This window comes from Mercenaria mercenaria, chromosome 18, assembly GCF_021730395.1.
Source record: "Mercenaria mercenaria strain notata chromosome 18, MADL_Memer_1, whole genome shotgun sequence".
Classification (NCBI taxonomy): Eukaryota; Metazoa; Mollusca; class Bivalvia; order Venerida; family Veneridae; genus Mercenaria; species Mercenaria mercenaria.
The window spans coordinates 49,214,042-49,237,138 of NC_069378.1; the positions used below are offsets into that span (position 1 = coordinate 49,214,042).

At 35.0% G+C, this 23,097-nt stretch overlaps 1 protein-coding gene across 2 annotated transcripts; it reads right to left on the minus strand.

The window, feature by feature from the left end:
• Positions 1-1,717: 1,717 nt before the first annotated feature.
• On the minus strand, positions 1,718-21,854 carry LOC123539481 (ras-related protein Rab-5B-like). Of its 2 annotated transcripts, none has more exons than XM_045324120.2 (7): positions 21,713-21,854; positions 18,041-18,267; positions 15,507-15,575; positions 13,380-13,462; positions 10,555-10,677; positions 9,165-9,258; positions 1,718-8,529 (listed from the first exon to the last, which is right to left on the minus strand). In XM_045324120.2, exons 2-7 carry the CDS (start codon positions 18,201-18,203, stop codon positions 8,420-8,422), a joined length of 642 nt encoding a protein of 213 aa, XP_045180055.1. In that variant the 5' UTR covers positions 18,204-18,267; positions 21,713-21,854; the 3' UTR covers positions 1,718-8,419. The 2 variants fall into 2 exon arrangements, with proteins under 2 accessions (XP_045180055.1, XP_045180057.1); XM_045324122.2 differs by lacking the exon at positions 21,713-21,854 and adding an exon at positions 21,541-21,674.
• Positions 21,855-23,097: the final 1,243 nt, after the last annotated feature.

Consider the following 23,097-nt stretch of genomic DNA (forward strand, 5'->3'; position numbering starts at 1 on the left):
CTTGTAAAAATCTTATAGTGAGTGTGTAATGTCATATAAATGTGCTTCAATGTACTGAAATGATTATGAAGGTTTATTACTTTTTTTTTTTTTTTCATTTAGAGATACAATGTATAAATGAGTAATTTATTGTAAAATTTTAATATTTGCTTGATAAAAAAAAAAAACCAAAAAAAAACCCTTTTAATGTCTTCACAAAAATAATTACTGGTGAAAGTTATAAATACATGTACTCTTATAAATGTCAGGTGTGGACCAATTACATGGCCATTATTCTACCTTTTAAATTTATTCTAATTTTGAAAATAGAGGTTTTAGCCTCATGAAAATAGCTGATTTTGCAGCATAGAGTGGAAAGAGCTGTTTAAGATACAGAAGGACTATCCTCATATGGTTTCTTAGTATAAGGATGCTCTTATAATGCCTTGCTGTATGAGCTAGAATGTCTGGCTTAAGTGTGGATGGTCCCCAGTAGTGTTAAAGATTTTTCAGTCTCTCGTATGTATTGATATTTTCACGAGTTATCAAATGTCTTGTTGTGTATACATTTTCTCTTTGTTACTGCATTTTTCTGTTATATGAATTTGGTATTTGCATTTGTAATCGAGTTATTTATAAAGAAATGTAATTTATTCAGATTTATACAGAATAAAGGAGTATTTATATATGGAAAGCAATAGTGTTTTGATTTGTTTATAGCCTCTGTTGATATGAAAATTTATGAATAAAAATCCAGACATAATACTCCTAGCCTTTACCCTGCTAATTTTCTAAAATGGACTGCTCCATCATTGAATTGAGCAGTACCACTTACTATTCATAGGGGTGTTCACTTAAAATTTACTGACTGAATAGCGAACAGTGCAGACCATGATCAGCCTGCACAGACATGGCCTGCACTGATCGCAAAGGCAGAATCACTCATCGCCAGCAGGCTAAAGGTTAAATGGCCCTCTACGTGAGCAAAGACTTGATGTGGCTCCTTGTTTATGACAATTAAATATGTTGTAATTTCATACTTGTACAGTTACCACTTTTAAGCACAGTTTTTTTGTTTGTTTTGCATTTGATGCAAGGATGGTCCTTGATTGACCTGTACAATAAAGCTGTGTACACATATTGTCCTATTCAGTGAGCATGTAACACTTCAACTTACACTTTAAATACTTGGCATACATCTATATTAAATGGTGAATCGGATGTGTATGAAGTTTCATTAAAATCCATTTTATACTGCGAAAGTTGTTCACGCCACAATCTTTCATGCACATTATGTAGCGTGTCTAAATACAAGGGCTAAGAACTCTAAAATATTGTCACATACATCTTCACCGTAAGTTGAGCATGTACATGTATATGAATGTTCATTGGTATCCTTCTGGAAGTAAGGAAGTAGTTAGCATTCACGAATATACCATCACTCAAACTGTCGTATGACTCTTTTTATATAAAATCCATTGACCTTAAACTAAAATGGACTGGTCCATCATTCAATTTTGGCAATACCATTCATTATTCAGAGGGCTGTTAATTGAAAATTTATTGACTAAACAGACAACAGTGCAAACCATGATCTACCTGCATGATCTTGGTCTGCACTGGTCGCAAAGGCAGAATCACTTGCCGCACAGGGCAGGCTAAAGGTTAAACTTCCTTTGCGGGATTTATCGTTTTATTCGAGGACCTCCATAGCAGAGGAAAGACAAAGACACGTATGAAGTGTATGATGAAGATTTATTTTTATTTTGATAGGTACACATTTTTTCTGTATAATAATTTATACAGCTTTTTACCAGTAAAATAATTCTAACACATTCAAACCAAACATTTACCATTAACACTAAAATCATACATAATTGACTAAGAGATAAAAGAAAGTTTCGATATTAGAAAAACACTGGAAATATTTTGATCTAGCATTCTTTAAAAAGTCAGAATTTGTTACGGTTCAAGGTGTGACATTAATAACTTAATCAATTTTGACAGAACTTTTCAGAACAATTTTCGGAATATCGTTTGAGAGATATATAATAATTACATTATATATAAATATCACAAATTCATGAAAATGGAAGAACAAAGAAGTGAAAACAGTTTAAGATCTAAGCTTGGGGGTTTTGACCAGTGGAATGACTTAGTATTCAAGCCATAGACATTGTTCTTGAAAGAAAATAAACAGGTATTAATTATCAATGCAAGGGAAAACAACTTCACACAGAATTTTTTTTTTCCCCATCTTCAGGACTACAGAACATTTGATACTTTTAAGTCTATTGGCAAAGACCTAGAAAGTATTCATTTTCATGCAATCTTTAACAAACTTCTCACAAGAAGTTTAATTTAGTCAAAGAAACTAGTTAAAGCCAAATCAACAAGAAAATTGTGTTTCACTCGATGTATTTAGAGAATGTGAGAAGATAACATCAGTAAATTATAAATAAATTCAACTTAATTTTGCTTCCTTGTAAACCTCTTCATTTACTTTATACATAATTATCCTCTTGTAGCATTATTTAAGTTTTAAACAGATTACATTGTGCCATTCTCACTTGGAGCTACAGTGTGGTCTGTCACAACTCTATTTCCAATGAACATCGCTGATTCCAGCTGAAGTACTAACTACATACTGATGCATGAATAAAACTACGTTTACAAGTACATAAAAGTAAATGGAGAGCAAAACCCAAGGGACACCAGTTCTTTTTTTCTTTTAGTTTGTTTTGTTTTACGTTTAAGTTTTTCAACAGCATTTCAGTTAATTAACTGTCAACTTCTCCACATACTTGAAGCGGATGGCTTTAACAAGGACATTGGTGGTAGTCTTCTTCATTTGTAAAAATAAACCCATACAGATTGGCAGCTGGGGGTCCCCACTCCTGCCAATTTCAAACCCATGACATATGACTAACTTAAAATATATAGATTAATTTATAATACAAATTATAGCACTGTAAGTGACCCAGGCCTGGGATTCAGTCAAAAATAAAAAGGCCTGAAAATCTATAATCTCAACAATAGAATTATATAGGGAAATTCTGGCAACCACAAGCCTGAAATCGGGACCAGTCCTGAAAAATCCTAGGCCTGTGTAACTAGTTTTCATGTTGCTGAATAGATAGTAGAGGTTTAAAAAAAATCCCTTGTAAAAATTTCTAATTTAAATATGCAAGAAAGCATAAATTTATGTCTTTTTTTTCTAAAGCACAAATACACTGAAAAAGCAAACAAACAAACAAAAAAAAAACAACATTATATACATGTATACATAGTTATACATATAGCAACAACTTAAAAAGAAAAAAGAATAACAACAACAATATCTCACTCGTACCATTATTTAATATTTTCAATTATACCAATATATTAACAAAACTCTTCTCTATTTAACTGAGTACTGCACTTTTTTTACACAAAATTAATGGTGTAGTGTACAAATATACAATAAATACAATGCATTACATTTGACCTAGTAAGCAAAAAGTGAAGAGAACCCCTAGCCTTCTTGTAACAACCTCTTTGTTGCGCTATGAAGTAAATGTAATCAAAACCAGGGCTTCAGTTTTCTAACTAGGTCAAATCTAGAAGAGAATAAAAAAAATATATTGTGAAAAGCGTTGATGAAACCAGAAGCACTATCAGAACATTTTGCATGTTCTGAGGATTATATGAAATGCTTCTAACTTGCACAACCAGAAAAAAAACTGCGTCATACAATATTTAAGTAATTTTAGTACATCTGCGCCGGTCCATAATTAAAACTTTCCTACAAGTAAATGACATAAATTATCTTAAGTTTTCAGTAATTTCTGCCTTTATCGTCCCTACTAAGATCATTCAAGTCTTTAGTAAATATCATTATACATACAACATATACATTTTTATTTTTTTTCCTTTAAATAATTGTTTACAAGGCATCATTTATATAAAATAACAGGAACTTTGTATATAAACAGCCATCTGGAATAATTAACCCTTAGCCTACTAAATTTCTAAAATGGACTGGTCCATCATTTAATTTGGGCAATACCATTTATTATCCGAAGGGGTGTTCATTGAAAATTTACTGACTGAATAGCAAACAGTATAAACCATGATCAGCCTGCAGAAATGTGCAGGCTGATCTTGGTCCGTGCTGGTTGCAGAGGCAGAATCACTTGCCGCTAGCAGGCTAAAGGTTAAGAATTAAGGTTTAAATTAGTTGATGAACACAATTTAACCATGATTTGTAAAGTAACAAACACAATCACAGAGTATCAAACAGTAAAAATCAATCTATACCAAAGCACTTAATAATTATCATTCTAACATGATCAAACTTATTTCTCTACTAAACAAAGAAGACAAACTGTGCATTATTATGCAACAAAGTCACGGTTCGTTTTTCCACTGATTTTCCACTGATTTTCCATCATAGTGTCACACTATACAAAACAGACAACTATTTTGCGGCTATCGTAGAAGTTGTTGATAATAATCCTTGATATTGTATCAAAATCTAACTAAAATGTCTCAAACAGTGACTTTCTCTTGTAGTTCAGACATGTATTATCAAATCACTAAGGCTGCATCCCAGTGATATACTTTCCTTGACATTCAACTCAGAAATAATTTGATTTGAAGACAAATCACTGTTTGGAACATATGAGCCGCGCCATGAGAAAACCAACATAGTGCGTTTGCGACCAGCATCAATCCAGCCCAGCCTGCGCATCCACGCAGTCTGGTCAGGATCCATGCTGTTCGCTTTCAAAGCCTATTGCAATTAGAGAAACCGTTAGCGAACAGCATGGATCCTGACCAGACTGCGCAGCTGGTCTGGATCCATGCTGGTCGCAAAGCCACTATGTTGGTTTTCTTATGGCGCGGCTCATTTCATTTCTCAAGTACTGCCTCATAATAAGTAAATACTACCAACAAGATAAGAGAGCTTGAATCAATAGGAAACACACATTTTTGACTGAAATACAGAAACACTTCTTGTTTTGTCTATAATATACTTAAGGTTAAAAAAAAACTTTTTCTGAAAAATAGAAATTTTCAGATGGCCATCCCACAAAAAGTGCTTTAAGTAATGTAAAGACCAGATAGAAATTTAGAACATGTTAGTGTCTTGATTATATATACATTATACACACATCTTACTCGAGGTAGAGGCTAAATGAAGTTAATTATTTTCTCTTAAAACACTCTCTAGAGATGGGTTTTTTTTTTTTGTAAATAAACATTTTTAAACATCTTTCAGAAAAGATCAGTCTACCTGTAAAGTCATTAACAGCATGCACTGTTTTGTTTCCATTAAGATACATAAAGTCATATTTACAATAGAAATGTTCAGTATTACTATCTGAGCAAAAACACAATTGGAGATAACTCTTGGAAATCATTATTTCTGATATAAAAGAATTCCTCAGTCATCTCCCCTTTCTGTTAAGCTAAACACTATACCGGCTGAACCTCACTGTGTACAAACACACATTTTTGAGTGATAGGGTAATCAAAGTTTTTTATGTCCGGCAATTAAAACACTGATTATGAAAAAGCAGTCACAATACCATACTTTGGTGATTCGTATCATATAAACTTTATACATGTCAACCCTTATCATGCTGGACATGACTGATTCTGCTTTTGCGACCAGTGTAGATCACGATCAGCCAGCACATCCATGCAGTCAGACTGTCTGATCAAGATCTGCACTGTTTGTAGTTCAGTCAGTATCTTTTTGGTAAGCAACCCTTTTAACAGTTAATGGTACTGTCCAGTTTGACTATACAAATTAAGCAGGGTATAGGTTAAGGTTGTGAACCAGTAATGACACTCAGAAAATTATGTAGTCTCCCATATGCTATTTTTGGCATTCTCGGCTTTTTATTTTCAAAAAAAAAGCTATGTGCAAGTTGCCAAGTTATCACATGGAAATTTCCTAGTACCATTTCGGGCCCACCACCTTTTGTGATTTGTCACGTAACAGCGATTTAATTGTATCAGTCAAACTACAAATAAAAACAAAGTTAAAGCAATGCCTCCATAAAATTGAACATACAGTTACCAGATCACTTAATATGACCAGTGTTTTATCTATATTATGATAGTATCCATACATGTACACAAAGTAAACACATTCCAGATGTTGCACAGTGCGGTTTCCAATACTTAGAAACAGACATAGTCAAAAGACAATAGAAATGCTATAAAACACTTGCACTGATGTAATTAAAGAAACTGAAAATGACAGAAATGCAGCTGCTAGCATGAAGCATTAACACAGTATAATAAAGCTACAGACAAAAGAAATGCATGTAAAACTGTTCTGAATCCCTATCTCAATTTCATCCACACACACAAACCTGTGCTTAACACCATGCCTTAACCCTTAGCATGCTGTACATGATTGGTTCTACCTGTGTGACCAGTGTAGATCATGATCAGCCTGCACATCCATGCAGTCTGAACAAGATCTTCACTGTTCGTTTTTCAGTCAGTATCTTTATGGCAAGCAACCCTTTTAATGTCCAAATTGAAAGATGGACAAGTTCATTATAGAAATTTAGCAGGGTAAGGGTTAACAGTGACCACCAAGATATAAAGACCTCATGTTTTATGTCCAGTCTTAAAATTTCGGGATGTGATTGCGTGTCGACAAAAAAAAGGAATCCTTAAAAACATTGGATATCCCCCATAGCTTTCAACAAAATCAAAATTTTAGCACACATCTGACCAAGTCTTACCACTTTTATTTCAAATTTTCTATCCAATCAGAGGAAATCAGCTGAAAAAAATAAGTATCAGCTGTGCATTTTGACCCGTGAATATATATCACCTCCAAATAAATACCACTTTGTGTGGTGTTTTTTTTACACAGGTCCAACTGTGATCTGGAACAGCATATATAAAATAAAATGTACTACTTGATAGATTACTATACCGCTGAACTTGTCTTAGCGACCCCTGAATCAAGCTGCCATTTGCCTTAGGCAGCCAAGCTGACTTTCCAACTTCTACTTTTGTTCAAACTTGTCTTTAGTAGCGACCTGCTTTTAGCAGCAAAACTGTGACACCCCCTTGGCTGACTGCTTTAAACACCTTTGACTAAACTTGTCTCTTAATTTTCTCATGTTTCCAGTCTCTTTCAGTACTAAAACTTTTAAAAAGCCTTTTTTTAAATTATCTTTGTTCTACACCAGAAAAAAACAATTCCAAGTTTTTTAGCCTATATAGACATAAATAAACTGAAGAAACTTATCTGATTAAAACATCAAGAATTAACTGAAGAACCTCTCTGATATTCAGTTTCCAGGAAAATCATAACGGATGACAAAGGATTACCTCTCAACATCAAAATCTTATTCACATACACTTAACAATGGTCGGAGAAATCTATAATGGCATTAAACGCGGGTAAGCTATTACACTTTTGCCTGTTTTGCAAAAAAACACTTATATGTGGATTACATAATGAGAATACAGGTGTGAAATTCTTGTACAATCATATACAAAGCCTGCACACTAAACAGTTGTACGATTTAGCAGCGTTTTTCATCTGTCCTACACAAGAAAACGCAGTATTATAACAATCAAAAACAATTTCTTCAAAAACGTTACAAAACAGGTGACAAAAATGTACTGAACGGGGTTGAGAAAACATTGAATAACAGACGTTTATTCAGATACATTTATATATCTGATGGCATAGAGAAATTCTGTAAAAATTAAGCTAATTTTCACCAAACTCACAAATTAAACAGCACAATTACATTTTAAGTAGACAGTAACAGAATCTACAAAATCATGCCTTTTAAATGCCGATATTGTTTTGAAATATTTTATTCAATGTGTCCTGATTAATTAGAACATGTATATTATCAATCTATAATAAATTTGGTAAACAAATTTTCTTCCATTTGATGCATAAATCCATAAATCCCATAATGCCAGAGGAAAAAAGCTATGTTGATATTTAGAAGCAACATAACTGCTGAAAAATAATAAGACTAACGACGTGCATTTTAACTTTTACGGAGGATAAAAAATATGAACAATATCACTCTACACAGAAAGAACAACTACCATGTTCATCAGTGTAAAGCTGGAACACAGTAACATGAATAGCTTATAAGCAATCCTCAAAATGAATGAAAACATCTGTTATATTCTTCTTCCAAAGGGAGAAGCACTCTAACACTTGGTTATTGTTTTATTTCCATTGTCCAGTGTGGAGCAAACTTTCTCCGAAACCTTCAGAGCATTCTCCAAGTTTGTCAATGAAACTGGTTTCCATCTTCCTAAACGTCAGAAGAATTTTTGCAGAAACACTTTTTGTTTCACTGTCCTTCCAATTTTTTTTTTCAAAATGTTACAGTTTTTATGATTGGACCAAATTTGATCACATGACCCACAGTTCAGCCAATCAGATCACAGATTATTTACAACAGCCACCTTCTGAGGGCTGATTCTGTTCATTTAATCTCACACCAGCCTGTGGTCTCTGACCAGCCTGGCCACCACTATCACTTTTTGGCAACTTTTTAGCTGAAATACATAAACAAGAACACATTTCTTAATACTCTGACAATTAACAAAAAAAAAAATCAAAGTTATTTGCTGAACAGTTGTCACAATATACGCCTATCAAGAACTTGTTAGAAGAAAAGTTTTGTTTCAGAACTGCACATATGATTCAAATATCGTGACAGTTGCTTCAAAAATACAAAACAAGGGCTATCGTTAAAAAAAGATGGATGCTACCCAAATTCAATTTGCATATTTGTCACTTAGATGTATAAGCTAAGAATTGTAGTCTTAGTAGGCCTCTAGTCCAGGTACACACACAGCAAGTCTTGAGATCGTAGGTCAAAGCATCTAGGCCAATTTTGAGTAAAAGTTGAAAAATCTCCATGCATGAAGTAGAAATGCTCCAGATAAAGTTGTCATTCTTGTATCTGACCTTTGACCTGACCTTTGTGACCTTTACTTTAGACCCAGTGACCTGGTTCTTGCGCATGACACTCCGTCTCATGGTGGTGAACATTTGTGCAAAGTTAAATCAAAATCCCTCCATGCACGAAGAAGAAATGCTGCGGACAAAGTTTGTGGCAATAACACTATTACTCGAAGAGTTGAGCTAAGAACTTAAAGACAGTTAATATATGATAACACATGCATACCTATTGCCAAAAATATATCATTAACATTCATGGCAGTTTTTGCTGAAGTTTCCATAAATAACAAACTGTTTTCATCTGCATATGCTTGAGCTTCCTGTAATATATAAGTATACAAATATGTTACATTAAATATATACAACAACAGTGTTAAGCAAAGTACTTACATAGGGCTCCAAAGCAAAAATATTTTCTCATTACTTAGTAGAATTAGTAGTTGTGACAAGTCCTATAATATTTTATCAAAGTGTTATTGTAAAGGAGTCACACTTCATTTCTGGTGCCACTTTGCAGAATTCTATTGTCTACATTGTATAGCTTTAAAGCAGTGGAAATTGACTTAGCTAAAATTTAGTAAATTGGTGATTACCAGATTCATAGGTCAGAGTTCTACAGTTACTGATCATAAAATGTTTTCAGTCTCTTGGTCACCCTCACCTTGACCCCCGACCCCCAAATCAATAGAGGTCTCCTACTGACTTAGGCCATCATCCTTTAAGATTTAACAAAAAAGGCCAAAGTGTTCTTCAGATTGCCTGTAAGGTTACCTTGGTATATAACTTTCAGTTTGTACTATGATGTGAACTTAACCATCTAATATCCAAAACAACAGAGGTTTTGCACTTAATTAACAGAAACAAAGAGCTGTCACTAATTGTGACAAATGCCCCCGCAGCCCTTTGACCTAGTGACCCCAAAGTCAGTAGGGGTCGTGTACTCAATAAGTACTATTAGCATGTGAAGTTTGAAGGTCCTGGGTGCAGTTGTTCGCGAGTAAAGTGCCTTCCTGCAAAAAGTTAACATTGTGACGAACAAACGAACGAATGAACAAACGGACAGTTGAAAACTAATATGCCTCCCTTTGGGGGCATAAAAATATTCAGTGTCAAGGTCACTGTGCCACTGACCTTTGATATACTAATCCCAAAAGTAAAAGGGGTAATCCAAAGAATAAAGACTGTCCAATAAAGTTTGACAGAAGTAGGTACAAATGTACAAGCTTTCTCAACTACTTGGCCAAACCTGTTTTCATTTTTGAGGTCCACGTGACCTTTGACCTGATGATCCCAAAAGCACAAGTCATCTGCTGACTACCTGCAGTCAGCCTTTGTAGTCTGAAAACTGCAGACCAAACTGTTTTTCCACTGATTGACTATTACACCTTTTTCAGTCTCTAAGTTCAGTGACATTTTGATCTTCTGGTCCCCTAAAACAATGTGGGTCATCTACTAACTGCAAGTAATACTCCTTTGAAGTTTGGTCACTGTAGGCCTATTTGTTGGTGATCAGAAGCAAATGGTCTATTGAAAGACGGACCTAACGACTGACATGAACATAAAATATACCCTGTTTCTCCAATATAGTGCACAAAAATGTAACCTTCTTTACTTACATCAAACTCAACCATTCGTTTGTTTGCCAAATCAGCTTTGTTACCAGCCAGTGCTATCACTATATTTGGACTTGCCTGTCTCTGTAATTCTTTTACCCACGTTTTGGCTCTACCAAATGTGTCCTGGAAGAAAAACACAAACATGAAAAAAAAAATCAAAGAAAACTAGTCCCCAACGCAAATTAATGATTTCTCATTAAAAATAACAAAATCGTAAAGTTCAGTTCAAGTGTGGAGAAGCGGAGCATATATAAAATCCTACAAACAGTTTAACAACAAAATCTGTAACAAGATCCTCCAGAAGCAAAGAATGCAACCAAGAAGAATAATAGCAGACTCGGTTTGATTGAGTGTGTTCAAACTTTCACTGGTAGAAACCTTTACAGGCTGAATAAATTATCCACTAGGGAATTCACATATAAACTAGAGCTGCTTTTGAGAAAAACGCATGTCTCCCACAACTGCCTAATCATCCAGATTGGCATTTTTTCTCCATTATGTATCTGAGTCAACCATGCACCAAGACCTGTATCACTAGCATCAGTATTTTCGGTAATTCAAGTGCCATAATTCCAAAGTGCCTAGGCCGATTTGGCTAGTTATCAAACCTGGCTGAGGACTTATTGGGCAAACTCATTTTGTTTAAGTTTGGTGAAGATCGGATGAGAAATGTTCGACTTATGAGTGCGGACAAAGATTTGTGACAGACAGACAGACGGACACACACACAGACAGGAGTAAATCTATACAATTATGTCAACTATCATAATGGTTAAAAGTTGAAAATTTGAAAGACGTTTAAACAAATTAGACAAGAGGACCATGATGGTCCTGAATCGCTCACCTCTTCCCATATGACCCAGTTTTGAGTATGACGTCATTTTTTCTATTATCTGACATAGTGACCTAGTTTTTGAGCTCATGTGACCCAGTTTTGAACTTGACCTAGATATTATCAAGATAAAAATTCTGACCAATTTTCATGAAGATCCATTGAAAAATATGGTCTCTAGAGAGGTCAAAAGATTTTAATAATTTTAGACCTACTGACCTAGTTTTTGACCGCAGTTGACCCAGTTTCAAATTTGACTTAGATATCATCAAGATGAACACTCAGACCAACTTTCATACAGATCCCATGAAAAGTATGGCCTCTAGAGAGGTCACAAGGTTTTTTTTATTATTTGACCTACTGACCTAGTTTTTTTAAGGCATGTGACCCAGTTTCAAATTTGACCTAGATATCATCAAGATGAACATTCTGACCAATTTTTATGGAGATCCATTCACAAGTATGGTCTCTAGAGAGGTCACAAGGTTTTTCTATTTTTAGACCTAATGACCTAGTTTTTGACCGCACATGACCCTGTTTCGAATTGGACCTAGATATCATCAAGATGAACATTCAGACCAATTTTCATACAGATCCCATGAAAAATATGGCCTTTAGAGAGGTCACAAGGTTTTTCTATTATTTGACCTACTGACCTAGTTTTTGATGGCACGTGACCCACTTTCAAACTTGACCTAGATATCATCAAGATGAACATTCAGACCAATTTTCATACAGATCCCATGAAAAATATGGCCTCTAGAGAGGTCACAAGGTTTTTCTATTATTTGACCTACTGACCTAGTTTTTGACCACACATGACCCACTTTCGAACTTGGCCTAGATATCATCAAGGTGAACATTCTGACCAATTTTCATGAAGATCTCATGAAATATATGGCCTCTAGAGAGGTCACAAGGTTTTTCTATTTTTAGACCTACTGACCTAGTTTTTGACCGCACATGACCCAGTTTCGAACTTGACCTAGATATCATCAAGATGAACATTCAGACCAACTTTCATACATATCCCATGAAAAATATGGCCTTTAGAGAGGTCACAAGGTTTTTCTATTATTTGGCCTACTGACCTAGTTTTTGATGGCACGTGACCCAGTTTCGAACTTGACCTAGATATTATCAAGGTGAACGTTCTCACTAATTTTCATGAAGATCTTGTGAAATATATGGCCTCTAAAGAGGTCACAAGGTTTTTCTATTTTTAGACCTACTGACCTAGTTTTTGATGGCACGTGACCCAGTTTCAAACTTGACCTAGATATCATCAAGGTGAACATTCTGACCAAGTTTTATGAAGATCTTGTGAAATATATGGCCAATAGAGAGGTCAAAAGGTTTTTCTATTTTTAGACCTACTGTCCTAGTTTTTGAAGGCACGTGACCCAGTTTCGAACTTGACCTAGATATCATCAAGATGAACATTCTGACCAACTTTCATAAAGATCCCATGAAAAATGTGACCTCTAGAGTGGTCACAAGCAAAAGTTTACGGACGGACGCACAGACGCACGCACGGACGGACGATGGACGACGGACACCGCGCGATCACAAAAGCTCACCTTGTCACTTTGTGACAGGTGAGCTAAAAAAGGTTAAACTACAGTCGAACTTCGTTTGCTCTAACTCGGATAATTTGAGCACCACAGTTTGCTCGAACTCATCATCAGGTCCCAGCAAAATTCCTATATAATGTATATTATCTGATGGCTATAACTACTTTAAAACTAATTTTCCAGTCCTGTTAAGTTCCAGTGAACAAAATGCAACTATATTCAAATATCCATCTGATTGCTGATTTAATTTTAAATTTTGTCAATCATTGCTACCCCTTTTCAATATGGATGACAAGGGCACAAAGCTGCAAAACTGAGCAAGTCCTCGACCCATCTAAATGAAATATAAAATATGTTACATTTGGCTTTAGTATCCTAACATTTGTTTGCAGGTATCAATATAAAAGATTCTGACTTACTTGATTTGTGATGTCGTAAACGACTATTGCAGCTTGTGCCCCTCTGTAATACATAGGTGCCAGACTGTGGTATCTTTCTTGACCTACAAAGGAAAAATATTCATGTGTGTGTGCAACTAACATGTATAATCCTTGGCATTACATTAACATAGTGTGTCCAATACATTTTCATTTTTACTTTCAAATTCAGTATTGCATACATGTGTTACTTTAAAGTACAGTTTGCACCCACACTGGGGAAAACAACGCAGATGTAATGGTTACTTCAGCAGAAGTAAGAGTATTATCAGTCAAATCTTGACTATCTTGACTGATAACCAACATCTACAAAACTTTGTCCATTATTTTTCCTTTTAACAACAAGAAACATCTATATCCCTCGGTAACTAGTGAATAATATCCCAAATACAAACTCCTCTCCAAGGAAAAAAAGACATTAATGAGCCGTACCATGAGAAAACCAACATAGTGCATTTGCGACCAGCATGGATCCAGGCCAGCCTGCGCATCTGCACAGTCTGGTCAGAATCCATGCTGTTCGCCAACGGTTTCTCTAATTGCAATAGGCTTTGAAAGCGAACAGCATGGATCTTGACCAAACTGCGGATGCGCAGGCTGGTCTGGATCCATGCTGGTCGCAAACGCACTATGTTGGTTTTCTCATGGTGCGGCTCATTTAAACAAGAGGGCCATGAAGGCCCTGTATCGTTCACCTGACCTAATGACCTAAAGATCATCAAGATTAACATTCTGACCAAGCTTCATCAAGATATGGTCATAAATGTGGCCTCTAAAGTGTTAACTACCTTTTCCTTTGATTTGACCTAGTGACCTAGTTTTTGACCCCACCTGACCCAGATTAGAACTTGACCTATAGATCATCAAGATTAACATTCTGATTAAATTTCATTAAGATGTGGTCATAAATGTGGCTTCTGCAGTGTTACCTAGCTTTTCCTTTGATATGACCTAGTGACCTAGTTTTTGACCCCATATGACCCAGATTCGAACTTGACCTAAAGATCATCAAGATTAACATTCTGACTTAGTCTCATAAAGATAGTCATAAATGTGGCCTTTAGAGTGTTAATAAGCTTTTCCTTTGATTTGACCTAGTGACCTAGTTTTTGACCCAACCTGACCAAGATTTGAACTTGACCTATAGATTATCAACATTAACATTCTGACCAAGTTTCATTAAGATATGGTCATAAATGTGGCCTCTACAGTGTTAACTAGCTTTAACCTTAGATTTGACCTAGTGACCTAGTTTTTTATCCTACATGACACAGATTCAAACTGGACCCTGAGATCATCTAAATTAACATTCTGACCTTTCATGAAGATACAGTCATAAATGTGGCCTCTCCAGTGTTAACAAGCTTTTCCTTTGATTTGACCTGGTGACCTAGTTTTTGACCCCGGATGATCCAATATCAAACTCGTCTAAGATTTTATTTAGGGTAACTTTCTGACCAAGTTTCATTCAGATTGGGCCAAAATTGTGACCTCTATAGAATTAACAAGCTTTTTCTTTGATTTGATCTGGTGACCTGGTTTTTGACTCCAGATGACCCAATATCGAATTCATCCAAGATTTTATTGAGGGTAACATTTTGACCAAGTTTCATTAGGATAAGGCCAAAATTGTGACCTCTGGAGTGTTAACAGAAACTGTTAAATTGTTGATGACGGACGATGGACACTGGGCGATCACAAAAGCTCACCTTGAGCACTTTGTGCTCAGGTGAGCTAAAAAAATATATACATGTGAAAGTCCAAGTGACCTTGACCTTTCTAAAGACCATATGAAGTTTTTTTTGGAATAAACTGTGAAGCAGTTAACACAATAAATTTGAGCGTGGATGTGGGTACAGGTTGTACATCCCCGGAAAAAATAGTCGTTTGCACAGTATATTCATGTAGAAAGAAATACTAAAAACTTCTTAATATGCGAGTCACAACACATAATAAAACTCTTAAAAATAAATTCAACTTATTCCGGTATGATAAAACTTTCTTCTCTGCAGTTCTTTTAACTGTTTGATATTTACACAGTAATGTCATATATCAATGAAAAGATTACTTCTGATTTATACTGAGCAAACATACAAAACAAAATCTTACCCGCTGTATCCCAGATTTCAAATTTTACTGTCGTGTCGTCTAAACAGACTGTTTGTGTTAAAAATGCAGCTGAAATAGAGCAAAATTCGAGGGCTTAGAGCGAAACTGGTCTATCTGCTTCTATTTCTATATACAGATAGACCAGTTTCGCTCTAAGCCCTCAAAATGTAGATGCTGACATAAACCAAATATAAGGTCACCACATACTTTACATACATCATGGGTAAAACAAATCTTAACTACATGCATTTTATTTGAAAAGACTAAAACAAGATACCAATCTTTTTTTAAATAACTTCCTCAACTAGAACTGCTTTTTTGTTTGGCTGGGTCTACTTCTTTTTTCAACATTATTTCAGAAATGTGCATGTATGACAGTCAATTAATTAAATACATATTATGCTTAAATTTCATACTTAGAAAATATAAACACTGAATGCTCAAAGTTTAACAGTACCTATTAAAACTGGACATTTTTTAACAAACAAGTGTTTCTAGATAACATTAAATTGTGATTGCAGGCCTACGTTCAGTTAGTTCATATATTTAGCCATGTTAAATGTATCTATTCTAATGAATAGATTAAAAGAATTAATGATAAAATATTTTAGCAAAACATGGGCAGAGTATATATCTTTAACTTAATATTCTTAAGCTGTTCTTCACAAGTTATTAACAACCTCGAACATTAACAAGATGTAGAGGACAAATAACCAGAAAATTGTTTCATCATCTACGAAAAACAAACAACTTGCCTGGGATTCAAACCAATGACTGTCACTTTGTAGTGTGCTCTATCCATTGAGCTAAAACTGTCTGGTATTAGATACAAGTGTATTTTAAAGTGCTAATGAATGCCTTCTGATCACAAAGGAATATTTATTTAGCAATGTAAGAATATTTAAACAGATTAAGACACTGCCTACAATATAATTTCCTAAAAAAAATCTTGCTTTCTTCTTTCTATGTTAAATGTTATCATGCAAAAAGTAAAACAGGCCTTGAAGTAAATATATAACAATCATCTTTAAAATTTAATCAAATTTAACCACTTTAACATCTATAGCTAAGTAAATCAGTTTTCATTTTCATAACAATTTTTTTTCTTGAATCATGAAAAAATATTCCATGCTACATTTACATCAAATTGTTCTTTTTAACTGATTTATAAAAAGCAACTGATGTGCATGTGTAAATATTCCCAATGACAGGGTATTGATTTCAGCTTAGTAATTTTAACTAATTTACAATTCTTGGATGTGTGCTGTAATAATATCAGCTATATTTCATTTCATGACACAAATTTTTATTACCATCTTTATGACATCAATGTCGATTACATTTTGTATAAATACTACTTTCTCTTACAAGTTTCTAAATGACTTCTGATCTATACGAGTGGCTGTTAGGTCTTAAGAAACATTAAACAATTTATTCACTGCAGTGCACAGTAATATTCAGTATGGGAACAAACTTAAAGGTACGCTATGCCACATAGCAACCCTCATCTCACATATTTTACTTATGATTATACCAAATTCATATACATGTAGTACCCTTTTGGTGATAAAAATATTCAATGAAGCTTTACATACAATTGCAGCCACTTGATGCGCAAAATTCATTGTCTACCAGTATAAATACAAAGCTATCTGACCAGAGGGACAGAGCAAGAGAAAGCTCCTGTAGGGATTTTACTATTTTAAGATAAAGACATGTCCTGAGCATAGCCTGGCTCTTTTTGAATTGGCAGCCTGGTTCTATAACATGCTCAATTAAAAAGGGCCAATTTAGAGCAGTGATACACCACAACTTTCTGGCTCCCGGCAGTTATAACCAGTACTGTAAATGTACAGGTGGGAAATACTATGAACATCATCTCAGAAATTCAGATGACATGGCTGGTATTGGAACCTGGGTCCTCTAGATTGGAAGTCCCTAGTGTTTTACCACTACACCACTGTCAGCTTACATACTGTACTGGCATAATGCTTCTTCTAGTAAGTCTATAGTTAATGCTTTGAAAACTTATTTTTTTTATAAATAGCATACACTGAGCCTTTCTTGTTTGTTAATTTTGGTTTTAACATTTCATGCCATATGGCGATGTCTCAATTTAATCATTGAGGCAGCCTGGGTGTCATTTCAGGAACTGATTGGAACCAAAGTAGAACCACTGACCAACCAGCTAGATGGGCGCCATATAACCTGTACTGTGTTGGTGCGCCGTAAAACCCAAATAAACAAACAAACAAATCCTCACATGATGACCGTAGCAGGACTCAAACCCACTGGCAAATGGTAAGCGACTCCAAGTCAGCAACCATAACCACTCAGCTACAGAGTCTGAATATGTACTTTGTAACTCAATATAGCACATCTATTAATTTTTCTCACTAGAATATATATATATATATATATATATATATATATATACATATATATATATACATATATATAAAACTGCCTTAGTACAGACTGAAGCTGCTTCTTAGTTTAAAACAAGAATAATAATCAATGAACAGCTTGTATACCTCCGATGGTGCTTTCTTGATATTCATGAAACTGTCCTTTAACAAATCTCAGTACAAGACTTGACTTTCCTACTGCAGATTCCCCTAGTAGTACCAGCTTAAATTGACAGATCTTTCCTTGTGCGGCGCCGTTCGGCCTCTGAGCTCCCCCTCGTTGTGACATCTTAATTTCTTAACACACTCAACTTTGTTCAACTCGAACCACTGATGTGCTCTATAACAGTGAGCTGAAAATACATCATAAAACTAAAATAGACACATAGCTAAAATGAAAAGTACTCGCATCGATTAATATGTACCTACGTTCATTCAGGGCACTCGTTTGGCCATTTTTGGGGCCGAATATGGGCCCCATTCCCTTCGACTTTGATCATGTAGTAGTGTTTTAATTTAATACATACATGTTGGTAAATGTGTCCAAAAATTACAATCCTATCAGTTTATACAGTGTAGATCCAAAATAAGCAAATCATGATGCTCTGGATTAAACCCTTAGAATGCACTTCCCCCTCAAAATTTTGACAAAAGAGAATGGCCAGTTTTAGAGAATCAAAAAAAACTATGCAGTCATCAAAATTTTGTTTTTACAGTTTTATGTAACTGTTAACCAACATGACCAAACATAGATTAGTTCATATGGAGAGATTCCAGCTTCAGTTATATTAAAGGGAAAATTTTTCTTAAGAAAATGAACAATAAATACTGTATCTAACTCCGCCCATATGAGTAATATGACATATCAGCTTGTCATTTTGAATATTAAATAATACATATTTAAATATCCATGCCTGGTCAAAAACAAGAATGACCTCAAATATTTGACCTCCAATGTGTCTTTGATCTTTCAGCTAGATGGAAGCGTCCTGGTACCAGTAGAGAGATTTAAATTTGTCTTACGTAGGACATACTATCTCCTACGTAGGAGATAGTACCTCCCATGTAGGACTTAGTATCTCCCAAGTAGGAGTTAGTATCTCCTATGTAGGACATAATAGGGAATTGATCCTAGCGATTTTCGTTGCAGGGCGGCGGAAATCGGAATCGATCCCTCTACGGTAACATGCGATATATACCGAATGAGATATACTATCAAATTAAAAAATGTGGTCTTCCGGCATGTGCACAGAGCGTCTGACTTCGGACTTTTTGGAAGAATACACTTTTTCCTTGTGCGTAATAAGCGTCCATATAACTTGTCCGAACAGCAACGTCTTGCACATCAATACAAATATCATATGGGCAGTATTGTTTTTTTATTCCAAAATTTACCTTTAAATGGATACAGACACATGTTTCTGGGCAAGCTGACGGACTGTAACTAACTCCTACGTAGGAGTTAGTATCTCCCACGTAGGACTTAGTATCTCCCAAGTAGGAGTTAGTATCTCCTATGTAGGACATAATAGGGAATTGATCCTACCGATTTTCGTTGCAGGGCGGCGGAAATCGGGATCGATCCCTCTATGGTAACATGCGATATATATACCAAATGAGATATACGATCGAATTAAAAAATGTGGTCTTCTTGCATGTGCACAGAGCGTCTGACTTCGGACTTTTTGGAAGAATACACTTTTTCCTCGTGCGTAATAAGCGTCCATATAACTTGTACAAACCGCAACGTCCTGCACATCAATACAAATATTTTATGGGCAGTATTGTCTTTTTATTCCAAAATTTACCTTTAAATGGATACAAACACACATTTCTGGGCAAGCTGACGGACTGTAATGATTCCCGATCGAGGCATTGCCTTATTTCATATTATCTCCTGCATAAGACATACTATCTCCTAAGAGTTAGTATCTTCTAAGTAGGAGTTAGTATCTCCCACCTAGGACTAAGTATACAATATTTATAATACCAACTATTTCAGCTGCCTTACACAAACTAAATACGTGTCCTGTAAATGCCTTCAAAATCCATCAGAATATAGCATTTTAAACATTTACAGTGGGACCCCAGCACCAATATTAGGATGTAATTTCCCTAAATCCCCGATTCCCACACGCCTGTTGGAGCCTACTACTTTTTAAAGCATTTAAGAAAATATATATGTTAAAATTTATTATTTTTATAAAAATTGCATGCAAAAGCCTGCATCAGTTTTGGTTATTATTTTTTATAGCTTAAAAAGTTGGCTATTATTTTTTGGAGGCTAGTGTGAGCCCTTGGATTTATTACTTACTCAATGTGATTTACCTGTTTATTTTGCAGAATTTACGCATTCCTATATCGGCCGACATTTTGTTATGTTATCAACGAATGATCAGAGTGTTGTTAACGAAACAGACAGACATGACATTTTTAAGTGATCATCACTTTCGCACCTCTATGTGCGCCTTTAATTAATTAATTACTACATAGTTTCTCCGCCAATTAATTGTTTATTAGTCAATAATCTAAACTGGTTCTTATTGTTTGTTTGAACACATGAGCTCTTTATTCTAAGGTAGCTTTGCGTATACTATATGTGAAAGATTATAACTACATATCAAAAGACCTAAATCTAAATGATTGCTGACAAATGACATCATCTATAACAAACAACAAAAACTTTATTTTAAGAATTAATAAACATGTCATTTAAATACGCCTATGACGATAACAATACAAAACGTATGTCTTTTCTATTCCTTCAAACATGCACAGATGTTGGTAAAACAAAATGTCTTATGATGCAAAAATTAGATATTTTATGGCGTTTAAGTTTGAGCTAGTGAAATTGGTGCAGGGCTTGGAAAATTTCCTATCTGGTAGCCCGAATGGCTAGTGGATTCAAATCTGAATTTCATACACTGCTACCTTGACTTACATGTTCATATACGATATGTATTTATAGAGCCGGCTAGTGTTCCAGCTACCTAGACATTTGGTACAGGTAGCCGGTAGCCTAGCCACTGCTTTGAAAATTTGACTCGATTCGGTTTATTCAATGCCGGCCCTATTGCCAGTGTTATACTTTAATCATGAGTGATCAAGTCTGCAAACACTTCAATAAGGTAACTAGCTGACACGAGCTTATCTCCTGTTGCCATTCTGTGTGTTTTATACTTCTTTGCTCTACATAATAGTTGAAGGTCTTTGACGATGATCATGAGCATAACATCGTCTACAAGGTCCGTCAGTATATAAAAGACCTTATTTAGTTATGGTATCCAGAACTAAAAACATAACATATCTAACCCTTGTCATGACTTTATGACTCATCCTTTTTCTTGCAACTGTCAAAATGTAAACAATTACAAACATTTCTGGTGTCAAGTAAAACTATTATACTATAGAAAATAGTTTTTTTCTTTGAAAATACACTTATTAAGCTCAAATGTTATGTTACATAAAAACGATAAACCACTGTGTAAGCGCATATTTAAGTGCGTTTCATTGGTTTATGTCGACCCTCAACAACTGACAGCCATTTTTCACTATTGATTTTTCTGAAAAAGGCATTTATATTACGTTTTCTTCAATTCTTGCAATAGATGTCATGGAAAACAAACCTTGTAACAATATGTCACCACAGACGTGTGTCTGAAAAGTCTCGAAATAAACGATAATTTGTGTTTTGTTTTATTTTGACACTTCAATGCGTAGAACCACCCTCTGCTTTTGAACAGCCATAAGTCTATACCGGAAGTAACTGCGCAAGAAAAACAAGTTCGTAAACGATACCTTTATATGAAGCTTTAAAGTTCATTCAATGACGATGAAGGCTAATGCGTTCATCTTCTTTTTAACATTAACTTGATCTCTTCCGACAATTTGGACAAACTGGATTTGAAAATGAAGTTAATATTTTTACGGAAATCGTACGAGTCCGTGCAGTAAATATGAAACCCCCGGATACTGACGTCACTTCAATATACCCTATTTAATGGGGAAGACAGGGGTTCAAATGATAGTGCCGTGATAACTTTTGGCTAGAGTTCATGTACATGTTTGTTTTTTGTTGTTGTTGTTTTTGTTTGTTTTGGGTTAAACGCCGTTTTTCAATAGTTTTTCAGTCATGTAACGGCGGGCAGTTAACCTATCATATATATTATTTTTCTTTCATGCATGATACCAAATTGTTTCTATTTGTGATAACATTGTAGATGACAGAGACGGGTGTGGCACTGTGTATGGCCCTCTCAAGGGTAGAGAACACCAATTGTTTTCCCATAGCCTTCCATTATAACATTATGGCGTGTACGGCCTTCCATATATCGAAAAATGTATATCCAATCACATTTTTTTCAAGAACTATCTTAGTTCCACCAAAATATCGGACAAAAACATATGAATAGTGATACTTTATTTAAGTAATTTTCGTGTGAATGAGATGACCCCCTGTTTACATCGTTGTCATGGCGGGAGAAATTCATTTGATGAAACTTTTTTTCAATACACATAAAATGTAGCAAATTTTGTCAAAATGTATAATGAAATACTGTAAATGCAGTAAAAACATTCCTTTTTGAAAAAAATAATCACTTCTTGGGTTTGTTTACATGACTGACCAATCAGAACGCACAGATGCTACCTTATTCCCAGGTATACACTTACCTCATTCCCAGTAAGTTCCCTGTACTTTTTCGAATTGGTGGTCTCTGACCTATAGATGAATGTTTCGTTTCACTTTTCCCCATTTTACAGATTTATTGTTAAGTACAATCCAATACCAATTGTTTCACAAAGTTTCATCAAGAAATGTTCAGTTTTAAGAAAGATATAGGCAGTTTACTAAGGTCACCCCCTGTCGATTTACAGGCCCAGATTCAGACACTGTCGTCATTTTATTGCATTTTTTCGCGAAAATTTAAGTTATTGGCATATGATTTTGTTTGGAAGCTGAGATATGATTCATTCCGTAAGAAACAGAAATAAAGTCTACCAATTTTGATCATTCTCCGACATTACAGACATAAAAATGAGCCTTTCTGGTCCAAAACCTCAGATAAAAATGGGCACACCTGTCAAACAAAGAGGCCAAAATTTAAAAAAATATTCAAAATTCACGCTTACTTCTGTACGAAAACGTCTTTCTACATCATCTGCAACAGATTTGTGACCATTAA